This window comes from Microcaecilia unicolor, chromosome 7, assembly GCF_901765095.1.
Source record: "Microcaecilia unicolor chromosome 7, aMicUni1.1, whole genome shotgun sequence".
NCBI classification, from domain to species: Eukaryota; Metazoa; Chordata; class Amphibia; order Gymnophiona; family Siphonopidae; genus Microcaecilia; species Microcaecilia unicolor.
Window position 1 is genome coordinate 92,554,615 of NC_044037.1, and position 26,261 is coordinate 92,580,875.

General features: G+C 45.7%; 1 protein-coding gene across 4 annotated transcripts in view; it reads right to left on the reverse strand.

Annotated features, from left to right (window-relative positions):
* Positions 1–373: 373 nt before the first annotated feature.
* LOC115474281 (zinc finger protein interacting with ribonucleoprotein K-like) overlaps positions 374–26,261 on the reverse strand; it is a 75,985-nt gene continuing 50,097 nt past the window's right edge. For all 4 annotated transcript variants that reach the window (XM_030209685.1, XM_030209682.1, XM_030209684.1 and 1 more), the window contains one exon: positions 374–1,980. In XM_030209685.1, the coding sequence (XP_030065545.1) occupies positions 1,247–1,980 (734 nt within the window). In that variant the 3' untranslated portion in view covers positions 374–1,246. The remainder of the gene's footprint in view (positions 1,981–26,261) is intronic.

The window sequence follows — 26,261 nt, forward strand, 5'->3', positions numbered from 1 at the left end:
TCTTCTCCCTCCCGTCCATCAGACACAGCTAGCCAACAGACTGCAGCAACAACCTCTTCCTCCTGCAGCCCATCAGACACAGCCAGCCAACAGGCTGGAGGAGGAGGAGGGGGGGCAGTAGCTGGGATACAGAAGCACTTCCTTCCTGCTTTCCCCTACTGCTCTACAGCATGGAGCTTTTGTGTACAATTTAATAAAGTACAGCATAAAACACTGGAGGTGCCCAGGTACCCAAAGGGCTGGTGCTTTGGGTTACAACAAGAATAGTCATCTGCTATTCCCCACTGTGGAAAATACAAAGATAGCTGGGCTTAAACTGCAGCAGAGATTTAGCTTACATGTTATAAAGAACTTTATAACAGTAGTCAAGCACTAGAACAAGTTATTTATGGAGGTGGTGAATTCTCTTATCACTGAAAATTTATAAAAATAAATTTGAAAAACATGTGCTTGAGAATATAGGTATACCAAATCCTGCCTGGAGGCAAGCAGATGGACTACATGACTTTCATCTCCATTCCAGCTCTAATTTTACAAGATTCTATAACATAAGTACATGGTTCAATCTTCTCCCAAACACTGGAAGTTCATTTAATTATAGCACCATTCAAAAACCTCAATAATCTAGGGAAGAATCAACCTCAGGTTTTTCGGTGACAAGAGAAGGCAGATATACATTTTGTACCCAAATAGGTATAGGTCACTCAGCAACACAACACATATAGGAGTGCTGTTGAGGTAGCCCTGACAGCTTCAATAGTACAACAGGAATAAGGTAGCACATGCTGGCTGGCTCACAGAAGTAACATCCCATTCTCTCAACCACAGGGCGTTGTAATGGAGCCTAAGCTCTGAAAGAAGGCAGTGAAGAATCAAATGGAAAAAAACAGCTCATGTAGACAATTCAAATGTTATTAAAAAGGTTCTACTTTCAGAGCCCTATATGATAAATGCTGTATACCAGTCTGTGATTAAGTTCACCTTGTGGAGAATAAAACACTGGTTTGCTGATTCCGCACAGGACTGAAGACTGGAGTAGTTTAGTGGAGAAATCTGGGATTGAGGTAGGCAGTGGCTGGCATAATGCAAAAATGTAACAAAATGAGAATATAGGGTTACTTAAAGTATAGTTGGAGCAATTCAGCAAAGTCCTGCTGTTCTCTCCTTCCAGAGTCTTTAAGAGAGTAGACTTTTGCTGCATGGTTTCCTGTATGCAACAGAATTTTCTCCTTGTAGCTTAAACTTATTATTTGGTACTTGTATAAGGAACCTGAATATTGTGGGTAGCCCGATGTTTGGTGAGATTATGTTTCTGGCTGTAAGTTTCTCCACACTCAATGCAAGTGTAAGGTTTTAGCCCTACATGTGTCCCTTGGTGGCGAATGAGCCCTGAGTACGCGCTGAAGTTTTTCTCACACTGGGAACATTGATATGGTCTCTCCCCCGTATGAATTCTCTGGTGCTTGATCAAGACTGAATTGTACATGAAGCTTTTCTCACACTGGCCACATTTGTATGGCCTCTCTCCAGTGTGAGTTCTCCGATGCTGGATTAAATTCCACTTCTGTGTGAAGCTTTTCTCACATTCAGTGCACTTATAGGACCTCCCTCCTGTGTGGGTCCTCCTGTGCTTCATGAGCCCTGCCCTATCACGGAAGCCCTTGCCACATACTGCACAGAGAAATGGTCTGTCCCCTTTTAGTTTTTTATCCTGTTGAAGCAAATAAGCCATGGCACTGGTCCTCTGCTCATATTCATTGCAAGGGTAGGGTCTCTCTCCTATATAGGGCCCTTGCTGAACAATAAGACTCTGCAGTATACTGAAACCTCTTTCCTGTCCAGATTTATCTGCTCTGTAACCAAATGGTTTCCCCCGATGCCATGCAGACCTCTTTTTTTGTGAAGACACCTCTGACAATTTTGGATTCCCAAGACATTCATCCAGTGGCAACTTTATAGGTTTCTTGGTTTCTTCATCCTCTGTTGGAATAAAAAAGAATATAGTTTATTTTACTTAACTGATTGACCCATAAATACAACCATCTTAAGTAAAAAGCTAATTAATGGCAGACGTACAATTTGAAGAATATATAACAAACAAAGCTATTAACCCATTAGAACCTAAACAGCAATCAACACTAAAACAGATAACGTCAAAGAAAGGTATGCTAACACTTCATACTGAAAGTATAATTGATACAGTAGTTTATGAGTACAAACCAATCCACCAAACCAACCAAAAAATCCCAAATCCAACAAAACAAAAAAAAACCAAATCCTACAATCACGCAAAACCAAAATCTGTTTTAAATCTGCTCAGCAAATATTGTGATCTAACTGGTGTGATCTCATTGTTGTGTTTCTAATTGGTTTTGCTTCTAACTGCTTTATTGATATCTGATTGTTGTGTTTCTAACTGGTTTATTGATATCTGTAAATATGAAAACTAGATTTTCAGATTTCAAAATTGCCAGGAAGTATTAGAAATCTCTTTCTTTTACTAAAAGTGTGCTGCTGAGTTGTTCCCCTCTCCCAACCACCTGGTTTTCAGCAGACATTTTAAACACTTAGGTGTGGTGATTTCTGTTTTCTGTGGAGCTCCTGAGCAGCCTGCAGCTCTTTGCTTGTCTGCTCCCTGAAGGAAACTCAAAACAGATAAGAATTGTGCTGGCTTTCCCTACCCTACAGCTGTGGTTTCTGCACATTTCTGGTGCATTCTTAACCTTGTCTTCCCCTTGTCCCAAACAGCTGTGTAGAATAGTGGCTTAACACAGTCCTAGAGACAGGTTTTACAGCAAACACATTCCACAGGTAAAGTTTAAGCCCACCCACCCCAAGAGTGACACTTCCTAAATAGCTTTTCTGAATAATTACTTATCACAAATTAACTCCACCCTAATTACAACTGTCTCAGATTGCTGAGGAGTAAAATTAATCTTGCACACGGTTAAACCCCATCATAGCATACCTGTTCATACCCATTCCAACGAATCAGGATGACTTTTATTCTCTGTAATAATTGTGGTGCTTTAGTTTCAAGGCCAATCATCTGGAGCCTTAAGGCTTGTCCTATCTGTTATCAGCTCAATAGTTTAAAACAGGAGCTCAGTGAAGTAAAGCAGGAATTAGATGCAATTAAAGCAACTTCTAAGACTGCACAACATCATAACGCACAGAATCAGGCCAAATTCACACCACTACCTCAAAGGATAAAACCACCTAAGAATAGATGGTTCACCGTAGGCTCAGGCAGATTTCGTTATGTGACACAGAGGCATCCACCCTCACAAGCGTTGCCCCTACAGAATTATTTTGCTCCATTACAGCACTGTGATGTTCCTCAAAATAGAACTGATGCGGAAGAACAAGCAATGGAGGTGAAACAAAAAGATATGAAGGTACCCAAAGACAAAAAACAACCCCAAATCACAAATGTTGAAACACATACCAGAAAATGTACATGGAAAGCGATGACCACAAATGCTCGCAGTCTAAGCAATAAAGTTCATGACCTTCAAGCCCTGATGTTGGAGGCAGACTTAGTCATTGTTGCAATCACAGAGACGTGGCTAAATGGTTCCCATGCAAACATACCGGTCTATAATCTATTTAGGAAGGATAGAGAGGGTCGAAAAGGTGGAGGAGTAGCTCTGTATGTGACATCGAGGCAACTGAAATGTCAGGGACCTGGGGAAAGGAAGAAGCGATATGGATCACCTTAAAAAGAGATGATAAAACCTCTGTACACGTCGGTGTTGTCTACAGACCTCCAACACAATTGGAGGATCTAGATAAAGATCTAGTCGCAGATATCCATAAGTTGGGAAAGAAGAGAGAGGTGCTGTTGCTGGGAGATTTCAATCTGCCAGATGTAGATTGGAAAGTTCCGTCTGCGTATTCAGAAAGAAGTAGAGAGATCGTGGATGCTTTTCAAAGTGCTCTGCTCAGACAAATGGTGACGGAACCCACGAGGGAAGGAGCGACGCTGTATCTGGTGCTCACAAATGGGGATAGTGTGTCAAATGTCCGAGTGGGTGCCCATCAAACGGTTTGGTTTGATATGACGGCTGAAGTGGAGGGCGGCCACTCAAAAATCAAAGTCCTGGATTTCAAGCGTGCTGACTTTAGTAAAATGGGGGAATACCTGAGGAAGGAGCTGATGGGATGGGAGGATGAACGAGAAGTGGAAGGACAGTGGTCCAAGCTGAAAGAAGCTATAAATAGGGCCACAAACCTTTATGTAAAGAGAATAAATAAAAGCAAGAGAAAAAGGAAACCGATATGGTTCTCCAAACAAGTGGCTGAGAAAATAAAGGCTAAAGAGTTGGCGTTCCTGAAATACATAAAGACTCAAGAAGAGGAATACGGGGAGGAATACCGGAGGAAACTGAAAGAAGCCAAGAGAGAGATACGTCTGGCGAAAGCGCAAGCGGAAGAACAAATGGCTAGAAATGTAAGGAGGGTTGACAAAACTTTCTTCAGGTATATTAGTGAAAGGAGGAAGATTAAAAAGGGAATTGTGAAACTGAAAGATGCTGAGAACCGCTATATAGATAATGATGAAGAAAAAGCAAATTTGCTAAATAGATACTTTTGTTCTGTTTTCACAGAAGAAAATCCTGGAGCAGGACTGCAATGGACTGGCAAAAGTACATGTGAGAATGGAATGGATATAGCACCGTTCACAGAAGAGAGTGTGTATGAACAACTTAAAAATCTAAAGGTGGACAAAGCAGTGGGACCGGACAGGATCCACCCCAGGATATTGAGGGAGCTCAGAGAGGTTCTGGCGGGTCCTCTTAAAGATTTGTTTAATAAATCCTTGGAGACGGGAGAGGTTCCGTGGGATTGGAGAACGGCGGAGGTGGTCCCTCTTCACAAAAGTGGTGATAGGGAAGAAGCTGGAAACTACAGGCCGGTAAGCCTCACTTCAATTATTGGAAAAGTAATGGAAGCGATGCTGAAGGAAAGGATAGTGAATTTCTTGGAAGCAAATAAGTTGCAAGATCCGCGACAACATGGTTTTACCAAAGGGAAATCGTGCCAAACGAATCTCATTGAATTCTTTGACTGGGTGACCGGAGAATTAAATCAAGGACGTGCTATGGATGTAATCTACTTAGATTTCAGTAAAGCTTTTGACACGGTTTCCCACAGGAGGCTCTTGAATAAACTAGCAGGGCTGAAGATAGGACCCGAAGTGGTGACCTGGATTAGGAACTGGTTGACGGGCAGACGACAGAGGGTGGTGGTAAATGGAGTGCGCTCGGAGGAGAGAAAGGTCAGTAGTGGAGTGCCTCAGGGATCGGTGCTGGGGCCGATTCTATTCAATACATTTTTGAGTGATATTGCCGAAGGGTTAGAAGGTAAAGTTTGCCTTTTTGCGGATGACACCAAGATTTGCAACAGAGTGGACACTCTGGAGGGAGTGGAAAGCATGAAAAAAGATCTGCGGAAGCTAGAAGAATGGTCTAACGGTTTGGCAATTAAAATTCAATGCGAAGAAATGCAAAGTGATGCACTTAGGGAGTAGAAATCCACGGGAGACGTATGTGTTAGGCGGTGAGGGTCTGATAGGTACAGACGGGGAGAGGGATCTTGGGGTGATAGTATCTGAGGACCTGAAGGCGATGAAACAGTGTGACAAGGCGGTGGCCGTAGCTAGAAGATTGCTAGGCTGTATAGAGAGAGGTGTGACCAGCAGAAGAAAAGAGGTTTTAATACCCCTGTATAAGACGTTGGTGAGGCCCCACCTGGAGTATTGTGTTCAATTTTGGAGGCCGTATCTTGTGAAGGATGTAAAAAAAATGGAAGCGGTACAAAGAAAAGCTACGAGAATGGTATGGGATTTGCATTACAAGACGTATGAGGAGAGACTTGTTGACCTGAACATGTATACCCTGGAGGAAAGGAGAAACAGGGGTGATATGATACAGACGTTCAAATATTTGAAAGGTATGAATCCGCAAACGAACCTTTTCCGGAGATGGGAAGGCGGTAGAACGAGAGGACATGAAATGAGATTGAAGGGGGGCAGACTCAAGAAAAATGTCAGGAAGTATTTTTTCACGGAGAGAGTGGTGGATGCTTGGAATGCCCTCCCGCGGGAGGTGGTGGAGAGGAAAACGGTAACGGAATTCATACACGTGTGGGATAAACATAAAGGAATCCTGCTCAGAAGGAAGGGATCCCCAGAAGCTTAGCCGGTGGTGGGAGGCAGGGCTGGTGGTTGGGAGGTGGGGATAGTGCTGGGCAGACTTATACGGTCTGTGCCCTGAAAAAGACAGGTACAAATCAAGGTAAGGTAAACACAAAAAATGGCACATGTGAGTTTATCTTGTTGGGCAGACTGGGTGGACCGTGCAGGTCTTTTTTCTGCCGTCATCTACTATGTTACTATGTTTTTTATGAGTACAAACCAATCCACCAAACCAACCAAAAAATCCCAAATCCAACAAAAAAAAACAAAAAAAAAACAAAACAAATCCTACAATCACGCAAAACCAAAATAAATTTTGACACAGAAGATATTTCTCAGCCAAGAGGGGACCTCTCAGCAAGGATATCCTACTCATTCATACATAAGACTTCCTGCAGCTCCGAGTTCTCTCCCAGGTTTTAAAGCAGTCAGTTCTGAAAAGTGTTAGACTGCACATTGACACTGTAGAGCGTTACAGCACATACTTGCATGCAGTCTGGCTGTTACACATTTCCAGACTATACAAAGAGCCTGCATACTTTCATTTGGTGAATAAGCTATTTACTAAGCTGTGTTATTGCAATAACACAAATTATAGACCAGGTGACTTAAGCGACTATAAAGCACACTATGATGCTATAAGGTGAAATTTATCTGCTAATTTCCTTTCCTTGATTCCTGCTAGACCAATCCAGATATGTGGGTTTTGCTGCCTTAGCAGCAGATGGAAGGGAAAATTAGGTTCTTACCTTGGTAATTTTCTTTCCTTTAGTCATAGCAGATGAAGCCATTACGTATGGGTTATGTCCATCAACCAGCAGGGGAGATAGAGAGCACTCAAACTTTCACAGTGCCCTCTTGGCCAGCTAGCTCCACTGCCTCTTCAGTATATGAAGCTTCCAAAGCAGTATGGCAAACCGCAATGGGAATCACAAGAGCTTTCCTCACAGCGAACGATGGCCCATCACAAGGGCATGAACTCATAAAGGAGGGAATGCACATCCTCCTGGAGGGAATAAACTCATCCTCCTTATTGTATAAGTGGAGGGGAACACACGCGCCTCCTGGAGGGAATCACACATCCTCCCAACACACTGGAGGGAATGAACTCATCCTCCTATTTATAGAACTGGAGGGGAACACACGCGCCTCCTGGAGAGAATCAACACATTCTCCAAAAAAAACATGCTGGAGGGAATGAACACATCCTCCTAAATTTAAACTGAACATGAATCCTGAAGATTGTTTTCCAACTTTCTCCCAAGGAAGGAACTTCAGGAAATTAGAACAGAACCTGAAAAACAGATTCACAGCATACAGACAAAATCATACAGGGAGGGCTCATGGCTTCATCTGCTATGACTAAAGGAAAGAAAATTACCAAGGTAAGAACCTAATTTTCCCTTCCTTGTCATCAAGCAGATGAAGCCATTACGTATGGGATGTAACAAAGCAATCCCTAGATAGGGTGGGAACAAGCCACACCACGCGCTAGCACTTGTGCACCAAAACGCGCATCCCTCCTGGCAGCCACATCCAGCCTGTAATGTCGGGCAAAGGAGAGCTTAGAAGCCCATGTTGCTGCACTGCATATCTCTTGAAGAGAGAGTGCTCCAGTTTCAGCCCAAGAGGACGAAATCGCTCTAGTAGAATGTGCCTTAAAGGCTACAGGCGGAACCCCTGCCGGCCAGCAGATAAGCTGAAAAGATAGTTTCTTTGAGCCAGCGGGCAATAGTGGCTTTAGACGCTGGAGACCCTCTGCGAGAACCGGATAGCAAAACAAACAGATGATCAGAAGTCCTGAAAGAGTTAGTAACTCGCAGATACTGCAGCAGAGTCCTGCGCACATCCAAAAGGTGCAGCTGCCCAAAAGATTCTGGAAACTCTTCCTCTGAAAAAGAGGGCAAGAAAATAGGCTGGTTTAAGTGAAAGGCTGAAACCACCTTAGACATAAAGGAAGGCACGGTCTGAACCGTGACTCCGGACTCTGAAAATTGCAGAAATGGGTCTCTACAGGACAGCGCCTGGAGCTCTGACACCCGTCTCGCCGAGGTAATGGCCACCAGAAAAACGGCCTTCAGTGTCAAGTCTTTCTCCGATGCTCGCCAAAGCGGCTCAAAAGGAGATGCCTGCAGGGTTTTCAAAACTAGCCCCAGGTTCCAAGCTGGACAGGGTGCTCGCACTGGAGGTCGGAGCCGAAGCACCCCTCTAAGAAACTGTGCCACATCTGGGTGAGCAGCCAAAGACACGCCTTCCACCTTACCACGAAGGGAGGCCAACGCTGCCACCTGCACCCGCAGGGAATTATAGGCCAAGCCTTTTTGTACACCTTCCTGCAAAAAGTCCAGAATCGGCGAGACAGGAGCCCGCATTGGAACAATGGCTCTGGAAGCACACCAAGACTCAAACAGGCACCAAATCCTGGCATAAGCCACGGAAGTGGACCGCTTGCGGGCTTGCAGGAGAGTGGAAACAACTTTATTGGAATAACCTTTATCCCTCAATTGCGCCCTCTCAATAGCCATGCTGTAAGACCAAAGCGGCCGGCGTCCTCCATGGCTACCGGTCCCTGAGTCAACAGGTTCGGTACCAGAGGTAACGGCAGAGGAGCCTCCAGGAGCATCTGTCGGAGGTCTGCATACCAAGGTCTCCTTGGCCAATCCGGGGCGATGAGGACCACTTCTCCTGGGTGCAGCCGAATCCGCAAGAGCAGGCGCCCTATCAAGGGCCATGGGGGAAACACATAAAGTAGACCCGGAGGCCAGGGTTGAGCCAAGGCATCCAACCCCGCCGAGCGAGGATCTCTCCGTCTGCTGAAGAAGCACGGGACTTTGGTATTGGCACTTGTCGCCATTAGATCCATCACGGGCTTGCCCCATTTGGCACAGATCTGCAGGAATACTTCGTCTGCCAGATTCCATTCTGCTGGATCGATCTGATGCCTGCTCAGAAAATCGGCCTGCACATTGCTCTGACCTGCAATATGAGCTGCCGACAGACACTGAAGATGCAGCTCGGCCCAGTGGCAAATCAGTTCGGCCTGCGCGGCTAGTGCTCTGCACCTTGTTCCGCCTTGTCGATTTATATAGGCCACCGTTGTCGTGTTGTCCGACATCACTCTGACAGCCAATCCTTCCAGGGTCACTTGAAAGGCCAGAAGCGCCTGAAACACCGCTTTCAACTCTAGGCGGTTGATGGACCACTCCGACTCCTCGGGTGTCCATAGACCCTGGGCATGCTTCCCCTTGCAGTGTGCGCCCCAGCCCTTCAGGCTGGCATCTGTTACCACTAGGCACCAAACGGGGAGCGTCAGCGGCATTCCTCGCCGCAGCATGCTGTCTGAGAGCCACCACTCCATGCTGAGACGGGCCGCAGGGAGCCAAGTAAGTCTGCATTGGTAATCCTGAGAAATAGGAGACCATCTCCGGAGTAGGGAATACTGTAGAGGTCTCAGGTGCGCTCTCGCCCAGGGTACCACTTCCATCGTGGCTGTCATCGATCCCAGCAGCTGGACAATGTCCCAAGCTCGCGGGCGGGGCATCCTCTGGAGCAGACGGACCTGATTCTGAAGCTTGCACCGCCTTGGCTCGGGTAGGAACACATAGCCCGAGACTGTGTCGAACCTGGCCCCCAAAAACTCTAGAGATTGTGAAGGGGACAGGTGACTTTTGCCATATTGACGACCCAGCCTAGAGATTGCAGTACTGAGACCACTCTGGCTGTAGCTTGTAAGCTCTCTGTTGCAGAGTCTGCTCTGATGAGCCAGTCGTCTAGGTACGGGTGAACCCTGATACCTTCTCGCCTGAGAAAAGCAGCTACCACCACCATTACCTTCGAAAAGGTTCGGGGAGCTGTGGCGAGGCCAAAAGGCAAGGCCCTGAACTGGAAATGTTTTCCCAACACCGCAAACCTCAGAAACTTCTGGTGCGGGGGCCAAATCGGTATGTGCCAGTAAGCTTCTTTCAGGTCTAGAGACGTGAGAAACTCTCCTGGCTGAACCGCCGCAATGACGGAGCGCAGGGATTCCATGTGGAAATGCCGCACTCTCAGGGACTTGTTCACTTCTTTTAAGTCCAGAATAGGGCGAAAGGACCCACCTTTTCGCGGCACCACAAAGTAGATGGAGTATCGGCCGCAGCCTTGCTCGGCGGGAGGCACCGGGGTCACTGCCCCTAACTGAATCAGACCTTGTAAAGTCTCCTCCACTGCCGCCCGTTTGACAGCAGAACCGCATCGGGACTCCACAAACACGTCTCTTACTGGGGCGTTGAATTCTATTCTGTATCCATCTCTGATCAGGTCCAGAACCCACTGATCTGAGGAAATCTTGGCCCACTCCTCGTCAAAGAGGGAAAGCCATCCTCCGATGACAGGCATCGAGGAGAGGGCCGGCGCACCATCATTGAGAGGGTCGCCCCTGAACTCCTGGTCTTGAGCCACCGGCTGCGGAATGCTTGTCCGAGCGAAAGGAGTTCCTCTGCTGACCACGGGCACGTGAAGTGAACCCAGCAGAACGCCCCGGGCGGTACCTTCTAGCTTCACGGAAGCGAGGTCTGTACGAGGAGTGGACCGCCTGGCCCTTAGAGGAAGGCCTCTGCCTATCTTCGGGCAAGCGCTGGGGTTTTGGATCACCCAGGCCTTTCACAATTTTCTCTAACTCCTCACCAAATAAGAGAAGTCCTTGAAAAGGCAACTTCACCAACCTTTGCTTAGAGGCCATGTCCGCTGCCCAGTGTCGTAGCCACAGACGACGGCGAGCCACCACTGCTACTGCCATTTGTTTAGCCGAAGCTCTGACAAGGTCATAAAGGGCATCAGCCAGAAAGGACAAGGCCACCTCCATCCGCGGAGCCACATCCAAGAAGGGCTCCGCTCCTTCTCCGGGCTGAGCCACTGCCTGTTGCAGCCAAGCTAGGCAGGCTCTCACAGCATAACAGCTGCATGCAGACGCCCGAACAGTGAGACCTGCAATTTCAAAGGCCCGTTTCAACGCTGTTTCCAGCCTACGGTCTTGAACATCCTTCAGGGCAACACCTCCTTCAACAGGGAGGGTAGTTCTCTTTGTCACTGCAGTGACTAGGGCATCCACTGTAGGCATTTGAAAACGAGCCATATGTCCCTCACGCAGAGGGTATAACTGCCCCATAGCCCTGGAAACTCTCAAAGGTCCCTCGGGGTCAGCCCACTGAGCCGAAACAAGCTCTAGGATGGAGTCATGCAAAGGGAAGGCCTGAGCAGCTTTCTTGGTACTAGCCATCCTGGGATTACCCGAGGAGGCCATGCCACTGTCAGGATCTTCAATCGAGAGGGCCTGCAGGGTATCTGAAATAAGCGCTGGCAGCTCATCACGGTGGAAAATCCTCACCGCGGAGGGATCTCCTGTCCGGTGCTAGCCACTCCTGAAATAACCTCATCTCGAGGTGCCCCACCCGGCTCAGGGCTCTCCGTGTCCACGGAGGCCACGCCATGTGGTGTAAGCAAAATGGCGCCCGCTGCCAGCTCAGAGCGGGAAGAAACATCGCTCGCTATGCTCGGGCCGGCTCCTACGACAATACAGCACGATTTACAGAGTCCTGCTGCTGATTTGCGCTTGCCACAAGTGGAACAGCGCTTTACATTGTCCGCAGCCATCGCCGAAAAACGGCGGTAAAATCCAAAATGGCGGTTTCGCGCCAAAATCGCCCCAATCGCGGGCCCACCCCGGAGGAGTTGGAAAACACTCTTACCTCAAAGGATCTAGTGTACAACTACGATCCTGCTGAAAATCAGGTCAAAAACCTCTGTTCCAGCGTCTCTGCGTTTAAAAACGCGACGCAACTTTTTTTTTTTTTTTTTTTAAGCTGTGAGGAAAGCAGAGGTATTGAAGACTCCGGAGGCTCAGATGAGTGGGAAAGGCAGGGAAAGGGCGAACCTATATGCCTGCATCCACTGTTGGTGGGTAAGGACAGGGAAAGCAAGGCAATATGTCCACATCCACAGAGGTATGGGTAAGGCAGAGAAAGGGCTAACCTATGTGCCTTTAAAGTGAAGCTGCTATAGCCTCCAACACCCCGGTTAACAACTGGCAAGCCAGGAACCACCTCCCGGCAGATTTTTCTGGAGCTCGAACAAGCTGCAGCCACCCTGCTAAGGGAGATAGAGAATACTGAAGAGGCAGTGGAGCTAGCTGGCCAAGAGGGCACTGTGAAAGTTTGAGTGCTCTCTATCTCCCCTGCTGGTTGATGGACATAACCCATACGTAATGGCTTCATCTGCTTGATGACAAGGAAGCAAAGAGCCGGAACTTTCCAGTGACATCTTCATACTATAAGGACTGGTGCAGCAATGGAAATTGCCAGTGTACTATTGACAAAGCTGGTGACAACCATTAAGCAATGAATATACAAAAAAAAAAAAAAAAAAAAAAAGAACACTTATACACTGCAAAAAAAAAAAAAAGGAATGAATCTCCCAGCAAAGCTTCTCTGAAAGCGTAAATGAGGTACAGGAAGATCTATCCAAGGAGGATTTGGAAGCCATCCTGTCTTTAGGTTGACCACTGTACAGAATGAAAAAAATGGTCTGATTTTCAAAAGGCATTCATGATCTTCAAAATACTGGATAAGAACCCTATGAACATAGTGCCAGTCCCTTATCACATGAAAGGTGGAAACCATCCAGGGCAGAAAAGACAGAACTGTGCACAGCATCACTGAAATCCTCTCCAAAAGATTAATAAAGATCCCAATACCATAATGCCTGCAACTACAAAATGTGCCTAGAACAGCATATAGCCACCAAAATAATTGCCTTCAAAAATAAATCCTCTACAGTCCATGCTTCACTAACTCAGACAGCCCCGCCAGAGCATTAATCAGTAAATTTATTTCTCACTGTGGAATTATGGGGTGATGGGGAGAATGATTTGATGCCCCCAACACAGAAAATGAAAAATAACTAAATGGGCTGCCAGGGACTCACATTACACTCTTCCCCTGAAACAGGCCAAAGATGCCACTTGAACCTTCAAAGAACACAGGGTTAGGCCATGATCCAAAAAAGTTCAGTCACTGGCAATTTCCAATGCTGCACCACTCCTTATAGTATGAATATGTCACTGGGACTCCCACTGGAACACCAAGATTCAGGCACCAAATCCTAAGCATACACTAGAAAAGTTGAAAACCTCTGCGTTGCCCACTGCTGAATAACCTTGGCTTTTCAAGCACATACTTTCAAGGGCCAAACCTTAACCGAAAAGGACTCAGGTCCTCTATGAGGACTGGATACTAATGTAGGAGATTATGCCCTAGGCAGGGCCGGACTTAGCAAATGTGGGGCCATGTGAAAACCAATTCAGAGGGCTCCCTAGCCTGTACCCACCCACGCTCACTACCATAACCCATAATTTATCAGTTTAAGAGGAGGTTTAGAGCTCTCGGAACCCCACCTCACCCCATACCTTGATATGTATCTACCACGTTTCAACAGAGAGCGGCAGACAGCGACAGCAATTTTCATATCCCATCAGTTGCTGAGCCCAAAGTCTCCTCGCCGCTGCATCCCGCCCTTGAAGAACCAGGAAGTGACATCAAAAGGGAGCAGGACGCGGTAGCGAGGAGGCTCTGGGCTCGGCAGCTGACAGGATATGAAAATTGCTGCCGCTGCCTGATGCTCTCTACTGAAATGTGGATGCACATTAAGGTACAGAGCAGGGAGGTGTTCCGAGACAGGAGGACAGACGTTGCAGAGATGCAAGGCCCCTAGGAGCGCGAGGCCCTGTGTGACCGCCCCTGCCTAAGACCGGCCCTGGCCTTAGGGGCCATGGAAAAGGGAGGACTGCCAACAGACCAATGTGATCGGCATACCACAGCCTTCATGGCCAATCTGGAGAAATAAGAATGAATAGACCTGGATGATGCACTATCTTGTACAAGACTCTCCTCCTTCACCCTGATCAACAACCATATAGAAGACCCTCCTGAGGTCAAGAGTGGATCAGTGTGTTGACGACAGAAGAACCAACCTTTTTTTGTCTGTAAAGCTGACGACCTTTGTCTGCCATTATCTGGAGGGCTCAGAAATTCAGCTCCTGTGCCCCCTAATTTAAAACGTTCCTGCTGAAGAAGTCTGCTTGCATATTCTCCACTCCAACAATGTGAATAACAGATATTGCCTAAAGATGGATCTCCTCAGTCACCTCTTCACTTTTGGTCCCTCCCTGCCATGGCATTATTGGAAAGCACTCAAACTATTGCCCCACATAGGGCCAGCCCAATCATTAGGATGGATTAGGCAGTTGCCTGAAGTGGCAGATTCTTGGGGACAACAAAGAGAGCAGCAGTCAAAGTAAAATAGGTTCTGACAGCCAAAGAACCATCAGCACATACTTTAAACTGCATTTTTATATGAATTTGTGTGTGACGATTCATATAAAATTCTGAGGAGGTGAAATTTGGAATGGTAGTCAAATTTCTTCGACCTGCCCACCAGAGAAGGGCATGAATCAACTCTAGAGGAATCTAGATTACATCCGCTAGATTCTGAGACCACTGGAAAGCTAGGATCCACTGGGCCTCTCTCAAATGGAGACGTACTAAGAGAGTGACATGCACTGTTGAGGCCATGTGGTCCATCAATCTCAACATTTGTTGAGCTGTGAACTGCATGCTGCTTTGAAACTGAGACAAATGTTGTCGAGGTTTCTGCTCTCGCTTATGGAAGAAAAGCCTGAGTCTGCAATGTATCTAGCAGCAATGTACTCCAACTGCTGAACTGGGAGAAGATGGGATTCTTTTCAGTTGGGAATCTAGGCTTTGTCATAAACTACCAAAACACCTGAATAATTAGGTGCATTGCGATGTGCTCTTTATCAGACAATCATCCAGACAGGGAAACACATATACTCCTGATCTGTGCAAACACACTGAAACTACTGCTAGACACTTCATGAATACTCTGGGAGCTGATGTGAGGCCAAATGGCAGAATGTGATACTGGTAGCGGTGTTTATTTGGAATCTGAGATACTTCCCAGTGAGAGGAAGTATCAAAATGAGGGTATAGGCATCCTTTAAGTCTAGAGAGCACAGCCAATCTTTTCCCTAAATCATGGAGAGAAGAGAGCCCTGGGAAATCATCCTGAACTTTTCTTTGATCAGAAATTTGTTCAGGGCCCATAGGTTTAGGATGGGACAAAATCCTCACCAATCCCTTCTGAGAAGTTATGAGAGAATAGGACATTTCTCTGGGTGACATTATTTTGCTCTATGCTTGGTAACTTATATGAATTCTAAAAAGAGGAATTGTAGGATATTGATAAACACAGTTAGAATTAAAAAAAAAAAAAAAAAGCAATCATTATTAGCTAGTCTCCATATCCTTTTCCCCATAGTTTTAAAACTTGAATTTTCTGCCACAGCATTAACAGATAGACTCTAGAAGGCACAGGAGGGCCTAGTTCAGTCCTCATTCCCAGTCACCCTTCCCAGCTACAACCGGTCACCCATAGCACAACTCTTCATTGATAGTCAATTATTCTAATTGGAGGAGTGGCCTAGCGGTTAGAGTGGTGGACTTTGGTCCTGGGGAACTGGGTTCGATTCCCACCGCAGGCATAGGCAGCTCCTTGTGACTCTGGGCAAGTCACTTAACCCTCCATTACCCCACGTTCAAATAAGTACCTGTATATAATATGAAAGCTGCATCAAACCTGCTATGAGTGGGAAAGCGCGGAGTACAAATGTAAGAAAAATAAAAATAAAATAATTAAAACACGAAGAGAGTTCTCACTAGAGTTTTAATTACACTTAATTAGTTTTCAGAAGCAAACACTAAATTACATATTATACCATACAATCTTAAGGCTCTATATATTCATTTGATATCCCTAGTACCTTAACAAGTTTTAATTAAACAACTCTAAAATATTAAGATGCAGACAGCAGAGAGAAGGGTGAAATCCAGGCTTTTGCACCGAGTGTCACGTGCATGATTATCTCCCAGTTTGTGAGAGGTTGCATGTGTGTGCTCAAAGCAAAAAGCTCCTAGCTGTCCGAGAACGAGTCCATTCTCTTGAGGCTAGAGTAGCAGACTTGAGGAAGAAGAGGTATATAAGAGGAGGCCTACACGGATGTTGTAGAGAAGTCCCACATCCAGTCTGGTAGCCCCTGTGCTACCTTGGAAGAGGGAGGTCTGTTAAAAGGAGAGAATCACCGTTAGTGCAGCTGGAAGTAATCCTGTAGACAGGACCAGCCCACCAGGGGATGCAATATCCTCTCGCACTGAGGATGTCTCTCCAGGAGCTTCTGCTCAGGAGGGAAGGGTTTGGAAGGCTGTTGTAGTTGGTGATTCGAATATTAAGAATGTAGATAGCTGGATGGCTGGTGGACATAAGGATCACCTGCTCACTTGCCTGCCAGGTGTGAAGGTGATGGACCTCACGTGTCACCTAGATAGGATTTTAGACAGTGCTGGGGAGGAGCCAGCTGTCATGGTACATGTGGATACCAATGATATAGGAAAATGTGGGAGAGAGATTCTAGAAGCCAAATTTAGGCTCTTTAGGTAGAAAGCTCAAATCCAGAACCACTAGGTTAACATTTTCCAAAGCGCTCCCCATTCAGGGCCCAAAGAGACAAGCAGTGCTCCGGTGTCTCAATGCGTGGATGAGGCAATGGTGCAGGGAGGAGGGTTTTAGATTTGTAAGGATCTGGGCAACATTCTGGGTAAGGGGAAATCTATTATTATTAACATTTGTATAGCGCTACCAGACGCATGCAGCGCTGAACACCTGACAGAGAGACAGTCCCTGCTCAATAGAGCTTACAATCTAAAAATAATACAGACAGACAAGACAATTAAGGGTGAGGGAAGTACTGGGTGAGAAGGAACAAGGGGAGGTAATTGAGTAGTTGCTAGGAGCCAAAAGCAGTGGTGAAAAGGTGGGTTTTCAGCATAGATTTGAAAACAGGTAGAGATGGAGCTAGACATACAGGCTCAGGAAGTCTATTCCAGGCATAAGGTGCCACGAGGAAAAAGGGACAAAGCCTGGCGTTAGCAGTGGAGGAGAAGGGGGACGACAAGAGAGATTTGTCCAGTGAGCGGAGTTCACGGGGAGGAATGTAGGGACAGATGAGAGTGGAGAGGTAACGGGGAGCTGCAGAATAGATGCATTTAAAGGTCAGTAAGAGAAGTTTGAATTGTATGCGGAAGCAGACAGGGAACCAGTGAAGTGACTTGAGGAGTGGGCTAGTGTGGATATAACGATTTTGGCGGAAAATAAGTCATGCTGCAGAATTTTGGACAGACTGGAGAGGAGAGAGATGGCTGAGAGGAAGACCAGTGAGAAGTAAATTGCAATAATCCAAACGAGAGGTGGCAAGGGTTTGGACAAGGGTTCTGGTAGCGTATTCATAAAGGAAGGGGCGGATTTTGCTAATGTTGTAGATAAAGAAACGACAGGTTTTGGTGTTCTGCCGATTATGCTTAGAGAAGAAGAGAGAGGAATCAAAGATGACTCCAAGGTTACGAGCCGAGGAGACAGGGAGGATGTGAGAGCCATTAACAGAGATAGAGAATGGGGGAATTCTTGAAGAATGGGCTCCACCTTAACCAGAGTGGAGTCAGGCTGCTCACATCGGCAATTAAAAAGGAGATAGAGCAGCTTTTAAACTAAAACCTGGGGGAAAGCAGTCGTTCAAAAGCGCATGGTTCGGAACAAGGTGTCTTTCAAAGATATCACCAAAACAGGAAAGATAGGGTATCCCGATAGCAAGGTTGCAACAGAAACCATAGTAGACCAGGTATCTTTAAAGAAAAAGCAGACAAAAGATTGCAAATTAATACTGTCAACTGCTGAGCAAGATGTAAATAGGAACAAAAAACATAGCTTGAAATGTCTATATGCAAATGCCAGAAGCCTAAGAAATAAGATGAGAGAGTTAGAATATGTTGCACTAAATGAAAAATTAGATATAATACGAATCTCTGAGACCTGGTGGAAGGAGGATAACCAGTGGGACACCGACATACCAGAGTCAAATTATATCATAGTGATAGGGTGAATCGAACTGCTGGAGGGGTAGCACTGTATGTTACGGAGGGCCTTAAATCAAATAGACTGAAAATTCTGCAGGAAACAAAACATATCTTGGAATCCCTATGGATTAAAAATTCCAGGTGTAAAGGGGAAAAGGAGAATGATAAGTGTGTACTACCATCCACTTGGCCAGGATGGACAGATGTAGAAATGTTATCAGAAATTAGGTAGGCTAAAACTGGGAAACAGAATAATGATGGGTGATTTCAATTACCCCGATACTGACTGGGTAAATGTAACATCAGGGCATGCTAGGGAGGTAAAATTCCTTGACAAAATCAAGGACTGCTTTATGGAGCAGCTGGTACAGAAGCCAAGAAAAGGATGAAAAATTCTAGACCTAGACCATAGCGGAGCACAGGATCTGGTGCAGGAGGTAATGGCGCTGGGACCGCTTGATAACAGTGATCATAATATTATCAGATTTATTATTGGCTTTGAAGTACACACAGGATATCCAATACGTTAGCATTTAACTTTAAAAAAGGAGACTATGATAAAATGAGAAGAACGGTGGGAAAAAAAAAGACCTTACAGGAGCAGCTGCGAAGGTTAAAAATTTACATCAGGTGTGGATGCTGTTCAAGAATACCATCCTGGAAGCCCAGGCCAAATATATTCTGTGTATTAAAAAAGGAGAAAGGAAGACCAAACAGCCAGCATGGTTAAAAAGTGAGGTGAAGGAAGCTAAAAGAAAATCCTTCAGAAAATGGAAGAAGGATCTGATTTAAAATAATATGAAACAGAAAAAGGAATGGCAAGTCAAATTAAAAGGGCTGATAAGAAAGGAAAAGATGAACTTTGAAAAAAAGATTGCGTTGGAGGCAGAAACACATTGTAAAAATGTTTTTAGGTATATTAAAAGCCCAAAACCAGAAAAAGAATCAGTTGGACTGCTAGATGACTGAGGGGTAAAAGGGGCACTCAGGGAACACAAAGCCATAGTAATGAGATTAAATGAATTCTTTGCTTCGGTCTTCACTGAGGAAGACTTGGGAGAGATACTGGTGCCAGACATGGTATTCAGAGTTGACGAGTCAGAGAAGCTGAATGAAATCTCTATAAACCTGGAAGATTTATGGCACAATTTGGCAAACTGTAGAGCAGAAAATTGCCTGGACCGGCTGGTATTCATGCCAGAGTTCTAACAGAATTGAAAAATGAACTTGCAGAAATATTGTTAGAAATATGTAATTCATCTTTAAAATCAAACATGGTACCATAAGATTAGAGGGTGGCCAATGTAACACCAATTTTTTAAAAAAGGTTCCAGAGGTGATCCGGGAAAATATAGACCGGTGAGTCTGACATCAGTGCCGGGCAAAATGGTAGCGATAATTATAAAGAACAAAATTACAGAGCATATTCAAAAGCATGGATTAATAAGACAAAACCAACATGGACTTAGTGAAAGGAAATCTTGCCTCACCAATCTATTACATTTCTTTGAAGGGGTGAAAAAACATGTGGATAAAGGTGAGCTGGTCGATATTGTGTATCTGGATTTTCAAAAGGCGTTTGACAAAATACCTCATGAAAGACATCAGAGGAAATTGGAGAGTTATGAGATAGGAGACAGTGTTCTATTGAAGATTGAAAACTGGTTAAAAGGTAGAAAACAGAGAGTAGGGTTAAATGGTCAGTATTCTCAATGGAGATGGGTAGATAGTGGGGTTCCCCAGGGGTCTGTGCTGGGACCACTGCTTTTTAACATATTTATAAGTGATCAAGAGATGGGAGTAACTAGTTAGGTAATTAAATTTGCTGATGACACAAAGTTATTCAAAGTTGTGAAAAATTATAAGAGGACCTTACAAGACTGGGCATCCAAATGGCAGATGACGTTTAATGTAAGCAAATGCAAAGTGATGCATGTGGGAAAGAAGAACCCAAACTATAGCTACGTGTTGCAAGGTTCAAGATTAGGAGTCACTGACTAGGAAAGGGATCTAGGTATCATCATTGATGATACTTTGAAACTCTCTGCTCAGTGTGAAGCGGCAGCAGCTAAGAAAGGAAACAGAATGTTAGGTTTGATTAGGAAAGGAATGGAAAATAAAAATGAGGACATTATAATGCTTTATATCCATGGTGCGACCACACCTCGAATATTGTGTGCAATTCTGGTCACCGCATCTAAAAAAAAAGATATACTGGAATTAGAAAAAGTACAGAGAAAGGCAATGAAACGATAAAGGGGATGAGATGACTTCCCTCTGAGGAAAGGCTGAAGCAGCTAGAGCTCTTCAGCTTGGAGAAAAAACAGCTGAAGGGAACTATGATAGAAGTCTAGAAAATAATGAGGGGAGTGGAGTGGAATGGGTAGACGTGAATTGCTTGTTTACTCTTTCCAAAAATACTAGGTCTAAGGGGCACACAATGAAGGTACAAAGTAGTAAATGTAAAACTAATCTGAGAAAATATTTCTTCACTCAACAAGTAATTAAACTCTGGTATTCGTTACCAGAAAATGTAGTAAAAGCAGTTAGCTTTGTGTGGTTTAAAAAAAGGTTTGGACAGCTTCCTAAAAGAAAAGTCCACAAGCCATTATTAAAATGGACTTGGGGAGAGGACTTCCAATTGGATGATGAAAGAGTGAAGACAGAGGTTTGGGAGCTCCAGCCTTCTCCGCTCTAAAGTGCCTCCGCTGATCTGCTCAGTACCTGGTAACTGTTGTTTCTGATCCAGGGCAGTACTAACTTCCCTTCTGCAATGGTCTCGCTGCATTTTGATACAGGAATGGCGTACAGAAATGCAAAAAAAAGACCGGGAGAGAGGCCATGAATCAGATCAGAAAATGGTGGATAAAAGAGCACCTCTGTATCCCACGCCAAGCTCCGCGTGGGCCTTGGAGATAGTGTCTGAAGTGAGTACAGCTATGGAATTCTCGATGGAATGTCAATTTCAACGTATTATGGATAATCTGGATAATATGGAATCTAGTTTTGCTTCCATCACCAAAGATGTTCAACTGCTGCAATGAGTGCCGCGGAGGACTTGGTAAGGGCGCTGGGGGACCACAAGCCACAGTTGGACACACAGTACCTGAGTCTCAAAGCTAAATTGGACGAACTGGAGAACCGCTCTCGGCGGAATAATCTTCGGTTGGTCAGCCTGTTGGAAACTCTCCCTGAGGCTGACCAAGTTTTCTTTTAGGAAACATGGCTAGTGGATACACTCTCTTTATCATGTACCTCAGGTCCCCAGCTTATCAAATGAGTACATTGGATGGGACAACGGCGAGAATCTTCAAACCAGCCTAGAGTTGTCATATTCTGCTTACTTAACCATGTACATAAGGTAGAGATCCTAAGAGAGATACCGGGAGGAAAACAGCTGAAATATGGAGACCATTCAGTTCTCTGCTTCCAGGATTAGTCGGCAGAGGTTTCCTCCATAAGGGTTGGGTATGGGAGAGGGGGGAGTACGGTTGGAGATTCAGGTGTGTGCGTGTAGCCATTTACTCAGGTCAAAGTATGTTATATTTAGTATGCTTGATACGCTAATTTTTCTTCATTTCTAGGAAATTGAGTCTTAATAGTCGCTTAAAAGTATTGATATAATTATTTATTCATTCGTATTTTATTCGTTGATTGTCCAATCGTTTATTGTGCACTGTTATCAGTTTGTTCGTGCCATCGCAGGTGAATATTCCAGCGTAATAAATTAGTGATGCTGAACAAATAGATAAAGTCACAAATCTTCAGCCTAGGCAGTATGTTGCTTGCATTTATGGTGGATTGGAAACATTTGTGAAAAGTCAGTTGAACAGAAAGAGGGTTTCATAAGCTTTATGCATCCTCATGGTCCTGCTACTTCATTTTATTGGCTGGTAAGACGCGATACTTGCTGGATCCCAGAACAACTTATCATTGCTGTTATTCCAGCTCCATCAGTGACATCATCTGGTCGGCAATATAGTTTCCCTGAAACCGTTCTCTTGCAGATCAATAATGCTTTCAGAATGATGAAGTAACTGAAGAAGGCAGGCTTGGGAACCTGCAGTGAAGTAACACACAATCAGGCTTGGGATCCTACAGTAAAGATACCCACCCGTGGCTGTTACTGCATGGCTATCGGATGTGGCCCCTATGGCGATGGGGATGCTGGTTTCAATGTGATAGCCAGTAATGTCTCAGCCATCATGGACCAACGCAATACATCACGCACACAAAATATAACATACTTTGACCTGAGTAAATGCATTGCAAAACATATCAGTGTTGTAGAACACAATTTTCTCTTTCAGATGATACTGTTCACAAGCTGATTCAGGCAGACTCTTTTTTTAATAATTGGCTTTGAACTTTGGTACATTTTACCATTTGCGCTGACAGTGCCAACTTTGAAGATATCCTGCAGGGCGGTTATAGATGCTGGTTAGTTGCAAATCTAGCAGTATTATGTCCAGCACAAGCATAATGCTTGTTCAAAATTTCAAGTCCCTATCTTTGTTTGCATGGAAGTTGTTGCGGTCTGAATATTGTTCCAAATATGTTCCGATGAGTCGCGACCAATTTTGATGCACGAGTCAACTTGTTTGACTGGATTTTGCATCCATAATGTTAAAATGTTTTCATCGGAATTAGCATCAAAAACTGTACAGGATTTGAATTTTTTAGCCATTCTTATAAATGTGTTTGGATTTTATTAGACCCCAAAAATGGCATTTTGGTAAATACCGCGCGCTCATGGACTGACCACCTTTCAGAAAAGGGGGTCTAGATCTGCAACCATTGCACTTAGAGACCTCAAATTTTGGGAAACTTTGTTTAACACCTGACTCGTACAACAGATAAACTTTGAACAAAATTGGAGACATGATGGTGGGATGGTTTAGACCACTTGGCATGGAATGACCCTTTTGCACAAGGAAGTACCTGGAATAGAATCCCAGCCCTTCTTCCCCTGGTGGAATGGGTTGGACCGCACTGGCCTTTAGAAGGGCGGAGAGTTCCTCTGCAAGTACCTACTTGTGCTGGGAGCTGTAAGAATGAGCTCCTGGTGGGCAATTTGGAGGTTTGGATTCCAGATTGAGGGTGTATCCTGACCGTACTATTTGAAGAACCCACTGGTCGGAGGTTATCAGAGGCCACCTTTGGTGAAAAACATCAATCTACCCCCTACCGGCAAGTCATCCGGTACAGACACTTTTACTGAGGCAATGCTGAACTGGAGCCAGTCAAAAGCCCGTCCCTTGCTTTTGCTGGGGAGCAGAGTGGACCTTAGTCGCACGCTGCTGACGAGAACAATCGCGCTGGGGCTGAGCATGGACAGGCTGTCGAGAAGCAGGAGTGTACCTACGCCTAGAGTAGGAATAGGGAGCACTTCTCTTCCCTCCAAAAAAACTCCTAGATGAGGAAGCTATAGCAGAAGGCGCCCAGTGGGAGAGAGAATCCATAGCACCATTATGCTTCTTAATCTGATTAACAAGATCCTCTACTTTCTCTCCAAAAAGATGGTCCCCCTGGCAAGGAACATCCGCCATCTGCTGCTGGACAGAATGATCCAGGTCAGAGACACGCAGCCATGAGAGTCTGCGCATCACTATACCTTGAGCAGCGATCCTGGATGTCACGTCAAAAGTTTCAAAAGTATCCCTGGCCAGGAACTTGCGACACGCCTTCTGCTGCCTGACCACCTGGCGAAAAGGCTCGGCCAACTCCGTAGGGAGTGCATCAACCAAGCTCGACAGTTGACTTATCAAGTCTTGCAAGTGTACGCTCGTAAAGAGCTGGTATGACTGGATCTTGCAGCGAGCATAGTGGCCTGATACGTCTTTCTCCCAAAAGAGTCAAGAGTCCTAACTTCTCTGCCTGGGGGCGCCGAAGTATAGTCTCTAGTACTCCTAGCTCTCTTGAGAGCGGAATCCACCACCATGGAATTGTGGGGTAATTGAGACCTTATAAATCCAGGCTCACCATGGATCCGGTATTGGGACTCAGCTTTCTTGGGAACCACAGGGCCAGACAGAGGGGCAGACCAGTTTCTCATAAGGACTTCCTTCAGTACCTTATGCAGAGGGACTGTCACAGCCTCTTTAGGTGAAGAACAATCCAGGACTTCCAGCATGTCAGACCTGGGCTCATCCTCAACTTCCACAGGGAAGGGAATAGCCATAACCATTTCCCGGACAGAAGAGGAGAAACACAGACTCTCTGGTGGAGATAGTCTTCTTTCCATCAGAGGAGAAGGGTCAGAGGAAATCCCAAAGGACTCATCGGAAGAGAAGTACCTGGGATCTTCCTCTGATTCCCTCAGTGTTAGACACAACCTGTGTCAAGGTACTCTGACACTGGACCTGCCTCGATGCCGAGGAACAATGTACTCTGTGGCGATGTCGAGAAGTCGACACCCGATCCGACTGCGGCGAAGCTCCCTCCACCAACGTCGAAGGGGAGTCGACCTGGATGTCAGCCGACGCTGATGCCACAGGCGGCACCAGAGTCGGAGACCTCACCACAGAAGAAGGGCTAGACACCGAAACAGCAGATGGCACAGAAGGCGCAAGCACCCCTGATACCGAAGTTGATTGTCGCAGTAAACCTTCCAGAAGTTCTGGAAACAAGGCCCAGGTACGCTTGTCAAGAGCCGCCATCAGGAGAAGGCTGCGGGGCCAGAGGAACAGGCGGTGTCAGAATCCGTGGGGGCTCAATATCAGGCTGCCGAGAGACCAACACAGACACCTCCTGTACCGAGGGGGAGCGGTCCTCTCAGCGCCGACGCTTCTCGGGTGCCGACTCTCTCGACGCCCCAGAACTCCCAGTACCGTGCGAAGGAGAACAATGACGATGCTTCTTAACATTCACTCGACGCCCGTCCAGACTCCTTGGTACCGATGAGGAGGACGTGGAATCCTCACGTCTCCTCATGGCCGGGTCCGATGAAGGTCGGTCCCGGGGGGGCCTGCATAACAGGAGGCCTCAAGACAGGTGGAGACCCACTCGACGCCTCACTGCTCCCAGCACGAGTTGGTCTCGCAGCAGCCATTACCTCTCTCCTCGACGTTGATGCTCCTGTCGATGTCGACAACCTCGGTACCAATGTCGATGGACCGGACTGAGCCCCAAAAAGTTTCTCACTGGTCTTATTGATACGCTTGGGTCCGTTTCTTCCTACGAAGACACAAACTACAAGCGGCTGGGCTATGGTCAGGTCCAAGGCACTGGATACACCAGGTGTGGGTAACTGTATAAGAGATGGTCCGGTTGCACCAAGTACAACGTTTCAAGCCGCTGGGTGTGTTCGATGACATGGAAGAAAAAACGGCTTCCACGAAATCAAACAACGTGATTGTGCCAAAAAAGAAAAAGCACAAAAAAGGGGAAAAACCCAATTGCGCGGCTCAACGGCCGGCCGCGTTGAAAAAGAAAGGAAACTTTAACAGGGAAAAAAGTAAAAGTTGTATGGCAAAAGTACTTGAAACTAGTTTTTTTTTTTTTTATATTTAAAAGAAAAAACAAAAGAAGAGGTGAGAATCTCACAGAGAAGTTCTTCCTGGGCCTGAGAGAGGAGCGACGCGAAAACGAAACACACCTCACCACAGAGAAAAAAAGAACTAAAGAGCCATGCTTGCGTGGCGGGCGGGAAGTCGTTCGAACATGCGGAACTCTCTAGAAAGACTATTATTTTGCTTGCAAAATTTTTTCCGATTCCTGGGCCGCCGCGGACGTTGACCCACATGTGAGAACAAGCAGCCTGCTTGTCCTCGGAGAAACAATGCTAGACTCAATTAATAAAAACTTAACACATCTTAAACAACTGGCAGCTGAATTCAATGATAAAAAACTGCAGAAGCTGCTTTTGGATTTGAATGAAGCCATGTTAAATGACATCATTTGCCTCTTGTCTGCCTTTGAGACAGCAACAAAAGTATTGTCTGCTGATCAAACCCCTACAATCTGCAATATCATTCCAACCCGTGCCCAGTTGTTGAAGCATCTGATTTTTACTGCAACTGATTCATTCATTATTGCTAGCATGA